This window comes from Arachis hypogaea, chromosome 5 (genome assembly GCF_003086295.3).
Source record: "Arachis hypogaea cultivar Tifrunner chromosome 5, arahy.Tifrunner.gnm2.J5K5, whole genome shotgun sequence".
Lineage (NCBI taxonomy): Eukaryota > Viridiplantae > Streptophyta > Magnoliopsida > Fabales > Fabaceae > Arachis > Arachis hypogaea.
Window position 1 is genome coordinate 2,045,346 of NC_092040.1, and position 8,670 is coordinate 2,054,015.

General features: G+C 26.5%; 2 protein-coding genes across 2 annotated transcripts; both read left to right on the forward strand.

Annotated features, from left to right (window-relative positions):
• The first annotated feature begins 1,559 nt into the window (after positions 1 to 1,559).
• Positions 1,560 to 3,026, forward strand: LOC112799896 (putative F-box protein At3g29830). Its single transcript, XM_025841886.1, has 2 exons — positions 1,560 to 1,962; positions 2,191 to 3,026. Exons 1-2 carry the CDS (start codon positions 1,560 to 1,562, stop codon positions 3,024 to 3,026), a joined length of 1,239 nt encoding a protein of 412 aa, XP_025697671.1.
• A 1,038-nt stretch (positions 3,027 to 4,064) lies between these two features.
• On the forward strand, positions 4,065 to 5,428 carry LOC112800102 (protein PAM68, chloroplastic-like). The gene is made up of 2 exons (XM_025842187.2): positions 4,065 to 4,480; positions 4,670 to 5,428. The coding sequence occupies exons 1-2, from the start codon at positions 4,427 to 4,429 to the stop codon at positions 5,252 to 5,254; spliced, it is 639 nt and encodes a 212-aa protein (XP_025697972.1). The 5' UTR covers positions 4,065 to 4,426; the 3' UTR covers positions 5,255 to 5,428.
• Positions 5,429 to 8,670: the final 3,242 nt, after the last annotated feature.

Genomic DNA, 8,670 nt, shown 5'->3' on the forward strand with positions numbered 1-8,670 from the left:
GTTTAAAATTAAATTATTAGAATATATCATATATATTACACGAAAATATTAGATTATATATTAATTAAATAGTGTTTTAAATTTTTTGTTGTAAAAAATAAACACTAAAAAAGAGAGTATTAATTTGATGATTATTTTTTATATATATAATATTTTTTTATTAGCAATAATTGAGAAAATGTTTCACAGCTGTTTCCCTCTCAAACCACCGACCCCGGAATGCTCCACCTTTTTATGCGAATTGTGAAGATCAAGGAGTGATAAAATTTGTTTGACATGCAAAAATATCTTCTTAAGAAGGTCACTATTTAGTAGATTACACTTCTTGTCGGTTATCTAACAAAATTATTAATTTATACATGCACATATTTATTAGATGCTTTTCAATTTTTACATAACTCCACACACACATATATATAATATTAAATAATTTATGAGGAATTTAATTTTAGCAATGGATTTTAACCGAAAGATGTAAAAAAATTCAAATTCAAATCGAATTGTGTTTTTTAATTGATAAAATTGTGAAAGAATAAAAAAAATGAAAAAAATTTATTGATTGTTGATTGATTGAATTGAATTGAAGTGTGTTGTAAATTATGAGGATAAAATTAAATATACATAGAGCATTATCCTATAAAAAATAAAAGCAAATAAAGATAAGATAAGAATAACTAGCGATAAGATAAAGATAAAGATAAGACAAGATAATATAATAAAGGCTAAAATTGTAATTGAATTTATGTATTCTGTTAGGCTAAATTTGTGGATCACGAGACTTCTTTATTATTTTCATGAGTTAAGGTGGAAGAGTAATTTAATATTAATTTTATTATATGAATCAATTAAATTAATTAAAATTTTTGACAATAAACTAATAAATATTTTACAGTAAAATCATAGAATACTTTCTTAGTTGAAGAATAAAAAAAATCAAACTTTCACTAAAATAATCAAACATTATTTCCCTAAATATTTAAACTTTTGCATTAATATGAAATATTTTAATACTATAAATCGCTCGTAAAATGATTGTTTATTACGATTGCAGTGCTTGAATTTTAAAATATTTGATAGAAAAATATTTTGAATTAATGGTCGTAAATTTGATTTTTTTAATTATATATCTTTGAAAATTTTTATTGTGTAAATATAAATTTGCGTTATAGCTTTTGTATATTATGAAATTACAGAAATTTTCTTATATAAATGATTAATCAATAATAATTATAAAAGTATATACTTTTTATTAAATTATTCTTTCATCTTAGTTCATGATAAATTGATAACAATAAAGAAGTCTCGTGACTCACAAATTCAGTCCAACAAAATACATAAATTCAATTACAATTTTAGTCTTTATTATCTTATCTTTAATTGTTCTTATCTTATCTTTATTTACTTTTATCTTTCATAGAACAATGCTCTATATATATTTAATTTTACTCTAATAATTTACAACATTGAACAATCAATAAAAATTCTTTTCTTTTCTTTTCTTATTCTTTCACGTAAGATACTAACAAGCTTCCCTCTCAATGGCAAGCGAAACTAAAATCATGAGAAAAGAAGAAGATGAAACTACCCTTCATGCATCGTCAGATAGGCTCAGCGACCTCCCAAACGAGCTGTTGACTATGGTCATCTCTTCCCTCTCTGTCGCTGAAGCCGTGAGGACAAGCACCCTGGCGAAATCATGGCAGGAATTGTGGAGGCATGCCGAACACCTCGAATTCGATGAAACTACCATGTCAAGACCTTCCATATTGCCTGCGAAAAGACAAATTGGTACTGGTAGCCTATATGGCACCGTCATAAGTATGGTCTTTAATAGCTATGTTGGTGATTTAACAAGTGTTAGCTTCAAACACTTTCCTAGGAGCATTGCCGTTGGCGAATTGGACTTTTGGGTTGACTTTGTTCTGAATAAATTCAAAAAGATAAATTCTTTGAGATTAGAATGTGAGTATTTGGTTCCAGAACCTAAACCTCCTTTTTTTTCTATGGGGTCTAAAACAGTTAAATTTAATTTTCGCCCTATGAATTTTTTAAACCTGAATTCATTAGAGTTGACCAATTACACGATGACTATGTCAACGCCAGAAGCTTTTAATGGGTGTGGCTGGAAATTAAAAATCCTAAAGTTGAAGAACATGCGTATGAGTGATGACGTTATCAATGGTGTTTTAGGTAAATGTTTGGGTTTGGAGAATTTGAGTATTGTTGAGTCAAAGGGGTTTAAGACACTTGAGATCAACAATCCATGGCTTAAGTTCTTGGAGCTTGGGTGGTTGATTGTGAATGAGGTTGATCTCAATGTTGAGAGACTTGAAACCTTGGTTGTTGATTCTTTAATGTGTCCACCAAAGAGTTTGAAAATCTATACAGTTAACATGAGGATTTTCCACGTTTCTTGCAACTCAATTGCTCAAAGAATGCATATCCGGCGATCAAATGGCCAACCTCTTTTAAAAACGCAAGATATTTTTGAATATTGCAGTGATCTTTTGGGATATAATTCATTCAACATTTTTCAAAATATACTGATTGCCTCAATTGACTTGGATTTGAATAACATAAGAGAATCTATGGCACTTTCCTACATATTAAGATTATCCCTCTGCCTTGAAACTCTTGAAATAACAATACCGCCGGTAGAGGAAGACGAATGTTCTGCGGATGCAAATAATTCTTATGATAATATCTGTTTGTCATTTCCAACGTCATTGTTTTGGGAGAGGAACAACCTGTACAATTGTATGAATCACACATTAAAGTTTGCAACCATAAAAGGATTCACAGGAAAAGAACAAGAGGTCAAATTTATCGAGCATGTCATAAAAAATGCCACAATAATAAGAAAGATTACCATAATCAGTGATTCAGCAACAATAGCGAAAGAGGCAGAGGCTCTTCTTATATTACCAAAAAATTCAATTTACCTCTCCATAGTATTCAAGTCAGAATCGAATGATGTTGCTCAGCTCACTTCCCAAGTCAATAATAAGATGTCATTTTCATACTAATTATGATTAGTAGTGTTTCAATTTTCTTAATTTTTGTTATTTAACTGTAAATCATCAAATGTTTTTTTAATTACAATACAACTTTTAATTGTGAAAAAAAAAGAATTTTTATTGATTGTTGATTGATTGAATTGTATATTGTCAACTATGAGAATAAAACTAAATATATATAGAGCATTGTTTTATGAAAAATAAAAACAAATAAAGATAAGATAAGAACAACTAAAGATAAGATAAAGATAAGATAATAAAGACTAAAATTGTAATTGAATTTATGTATTCTTTTAGATTGGATTTGTAGACCACGAAACTTTTTTAATTATTATCATGAGTTAAGGTGGAAGAGTAATTTAATACTTTTCTCTTACTTTACAATTGAGACAAACAACTCTAAGTGGATATTGTATCCGAATATTATTAAAAAAAATTTAGTATTACGAATTAATAGAAAATATTTTTGACATACTTAAAAAAATTATGATAAATTTGTTTTATTCAATATAATTTTATAAAAATTCTATGTGTAAACAAAAAATAAGTTACAAAATCAATTATTATGTATGCATTTGTATATATATATTATAAATTTTATTTTTTTATATATACGTAACATAGTTGATATAGGAATAAAAATTTAATTTTCAAGATATCTACAATATCAATAAATTAAAAAAATGTTATCTTTGATAAGAAATATAATAGTAATTTTATATATTATTTTTTTATTTTCTTAATATGAGAATATTAAATATCTATCTTTCGATATGTGAATAAAAATATTTTAGTTTTCATAATAACTTTTTTTAAAAAATAAATTATTTCTATAAATCTAATTCTTAAACTTAAAACGAATACAAAAAAAATATATTGTTGTTAACAATTCTTAAAATAAATTAAAATTATTTAAAAGAAACGCTCTCGTATAATTTCGCACAACCTTAAAAAAAAAAACAAAGTGTTTTAAAATTATTGAACAATTTTAGGCTATTGGTCTAACCTTTCTCTTTAAACATAATAAGCAGAATCCGAGTGAAAAATGCTATTTTAATAGCAAAAAAGGTTATTCCAATACCAAAATTCAGTAACTCAGTGTAAAAATGTTTATGTTTATAAAATACGTTTAGTATATATTTTAAAAATAATTATTGTGATATTTTTTTGTGATATAATTTCTAATCTTTACAATTCAAAATGTTTTTGAGGGTGAAAAGTATACTAATTATTAAATTAAATTATTGTAAAATTGTGCTATAGAAATTAGAAAGACACATTGGTGAAGAAGATTAGATAACCTTCCCAACCTTATCCTTTACAAACACTACACCTCTGTCTCTCTCTCTCTCTCTCTCTCTCTTCTATAATAATCAAAACACCACTCTCTTCAAACCCATGTATATATAATGGCTTCATCTTCAACTCCCACCACCTTTTCCACTCCTCAATTTCTTCATCAGGTTTCTCTCTTTTCTCTTTACCTTTTATACCTCTTATTTTTATCATGTATGTTCATCTATTGAACCAAGCTGAAGTTCTTTTCTCATTTCCAATTTGGGTGATTGTAGTTTGTAGTTTTTTTAATGATTAACATTACCAACTTAGAATAATAATAATAATAGAATTATGTTATTCTATTTCTAATGCAGCAAGTTAGGAGTAATAACAAGTTATGGACACTCTCCAAAGTCAATAATTTCAATGGAAACATGAAGCCTCATGATTGCTATGTTCATAAATCGAGATTTCAACACCTTTCACCTATAAATGCAACCTTGAAGGGCCCCAAGGGGTTCGGAGCCTCTTCAAACAAGAAGAAGAAAAAGACCAAAAACCCAAGAAAGGAAGAGTATGGTGATAATGAAGAGGAAGAAGAATACCAAGAAGAAGAGGAGAGAGAGGAAGGTGTGATTCCTGAAGTGGTAACCAATAGAATGATATCAAGAATGGGATTCTCAGTGGGTATCCCACTTGGAATTGGGCTTTTGTTCTTCCCATTCTTTTACTATCTCAAAGTTGGGCTCAAGATTGATGTGCCCACTTGGGTGCCTTTCATTGTCTCATTCTTTTTCTTTGGGTCTGCATTGTTGGGGGTTAGTTATGGGATTGTGTCCTCAAGTTGGGATCCATTGAGGGAAGGCTCTCTTTTGGGCTGGAATGAGGCCCAAAAGAATTGGCCTGTCTTTTGGCAATCACTTAAAGGAGGCGGAGGAGAAGGGTCTAGGAAGAATTAACTAGGCCCATATTAGGCCCATTCTTCTTTTTTTATGTTTTACTTTTCATGGTTTTCTTTCTATAGTTCACTATATTAGTTAATCAATTTTGGCCCATGGAATTACACTTGGTAGGTCATACAATGTTTGTTTCCAAATTACATTTATATTTCAACCTTGATTTTAGTTAACAAATGCTTTAAGGATAATGATTAAGATTTTAAATGTAAAAATTTTGGATTGAAAAACTACAAATTTTTCAAAGCATTTATTTTATAAACAATTATGAAAGAAATTAGAAAAACTTTTTAAAATAGATACTTTTTTTTAATTTTTAGGGATTTGGTATGTTTTATCTTAACGTGGAATTGGATATCAACAAATTAGGCAACACAAATCGGATTGTGTTCCACTAAATTTCAAAATTTTTATCTTAATGAAATTTGAGAGTAGGATTTCTTTTGTAATTTGACTACCCTTTAAGTCTGAGGGTTAGATTTGTTAATTAAAATTTTAAAAAATTAACATCCATATTAAAAATCAAATACACCAGGTTGCCATCAATGCATTACACACAATGTTCCTCCATTTTTAAAATCAGCCTTTTTTGGGTAACAAAAAGTTAGAAATACGGTAACTTTTTAAAATAGTTGGGTTTTTGGGTTAAAGAATCATTAGAGATTATTGTTTTGGCTAAAGGAATCATTAGAGCATTTGATAGGAAATGTTTTCTACCTTTACACTTTACAATAGCTCAGGAGGCCAAATGTTTTTTTTTTTTTGGGTCTGTAGAGGTTAAGTGTCTATTGATTACTTGTTTTTGGGTGCCATTGATGAGAATAACTTATTTACAACTATATAATAGCAAAAAACAAAAAAAAAACACTTATTTACAACTATCACCTACCAAAAATCCAAGTTGTTCCCCTACTATCAGACCCAAAAAAAAAAATGTTCCAACTGGATATTTATTTTTTGTTACAAAAATTATTCCCCAAAGTAAATAAAATAATTAACTTGATTGAACCAAAAAAGTTGAATATAATATACCTCATATCTTAATCTAACCTTATCAATAATGGCAATTGATCTGATTAATATTATTATGACCATTCTAACACACTAGTTTAAAATTAACTTACTTTAAATATAATATAAAATCAATCAAATGAATAAAAAATTTACGTACTAACTTCTTTATTAATATGTCCAGCAATATGAGCAATGTCCTTTAATGGATACAATTTTGATAAATTAAAAACAAGATAAATATGTAACTATTAAAAGTCAAACTATTTATTTACTTCATTTATCCTAAAATAAAAGTATTCAAGTGCAGCCAACTAGTTATAATTCAAATAATATAATTTTTCTATACTAGTTAAGAGATTAAAGATTTGAGTCCAAAAATATTATTATGGGAGTCAATAATATATATAATATTAAAAAATTATGCAAAAAATTATATAATGTAAGATGTATTACAAAAATATACCGATAGAGAATATATTTTAAAGTGCAAAAAATGTGTGTACTTTTTACTAACAAAGTGGTCGATTCTTCGTATCATAAAATTCATCGATAATAATAGAATTTGTGCAAAATTTTTTAATAATTTTTTTCAATATAATTAAAAAATAATTAGCAAGAAATTCATCTTTCATTTTGTTTCGGAGTCATTTTTCACAATATTCATAGCTAAAAAAGATCTTTCAGTTGTTACAATTGAGACAGAGAGAATTAATACCAAATAAATAAAAAAAGACAGTCACAAGAAGAAAAATAATCTACTTTATGAAATTTAAAAAAATTTATTTAATTAAAAAATATTAATAATAATATCTTTTTTAAAATTTTTTAATATTATTATTTATTTTTTAGATATTAAAAATTATTAATATTTAAATTGGGTTAGATTTTTATTTATAATAAATTAAATATTAAATAAATTTTTTAAAAAGTTAAATCATATCTAATAACTTATTATTATTATTTTTTAAGAAAAAAATTAGAGAGCCGAGATCTCTGCTCGTCTCCATATGTCCATTCCTGTTTGAGTCTTACTCCTAATTTTGGAGGAAAAAAAAGAAAAACACTCAAGTCTGCTCATTTTTTTCACAAGGACTCAATCCTATGTCCAAACATCACATGAGCAGCAGCAGACGTGGTCACCATCATAGGTGAATAAAAAGAAATCAAGAGGCTATTTATTGATGAATATGAAAGGGATTCCAAATTAATAGGAAAGAGAGAAGACAATGTCAAAAAGATTCTATCTATCAATCTATTTCAATTTTTGTTTACAAAAAATATTAAAAAAATGTGTTTTTAATTTTTTGTTACATTAAAATTTTAATAATTTATACTAATAGTAACCAAAGACATTTAGCTAAACCCCAAATTAAATCGGCAAAGGTCTTTAGTTTACTGCGGGATGAGCATGGAAGTAAGAGATTATTATTATTATTATTATTATTATTATTATTATTATTATTATTATTATTATTATTATTATTATTATTATTATTATTATTATTATTATTATTAGTAGTAGTAGTAGTAATAGTAGAATAAAGTGATAATTACATCTTTAAAAATTTTGTTTACGGACTAATTAGTCCTTGATGAAAAAAAAAATACCAATTAAATCATTTACAATAATAAACAGTGGACATGTATGCCCCCTCGTTAACAAATAATGCTAAACGAAATAGAATTGCTCATGTATTTCGCTATTTGTCGTGGTTAGCGATAGCAAATGGGCCTAAACACACAGCGCTAGGCTACGTAACCTGCTAAAAATGGTGGGCTGAGCTGGAAAATTGAGACCGCCACACATCAAAAGTCCACCTAATCTGTACCGATTAAACCGTGAATTTTGATGGAATGGGACAGGATAGGCTTTTTCATTGGGCTTAGAATTTTTTTTTGAAGATGTTCTAATTTAGCGTATTGGATTATGTTTTATGTTTGATTGATTATGTTCTAAACTTGTAGATGTTTAATTATATATTTTGGATAATATTTATTTTATTTTGACAATGTTATTTTTATTATTTTATTTCAAAACTACTTAGTTTATGATTATGTTTATTACATATTTATAATTATAAAGACTTTAATGTTTGTTAATTAATTTAGAAATTATAATTTTTTGATGTCTTTAGAAATTATAAATTTATTAAAATGGTTTTGAAATTATATATATGATTTAATATTTTTTTATAATTTATATTATTTAATATTTAATAATAAAAAAAATAAGAGATTTGACGAACTTGTCTATTTTTTACTGTTGTAAAAGACTAATAAATTGATAATTTCTTTTTGAGAGAATAATTAGTGTAAAGTTAAAATCTTCTTATTATTATTGTTGATGATGAATGATAATGAGTGGAGGGTGAATGAAGGATGAGAATGAGAGGGGAAAACAAAAC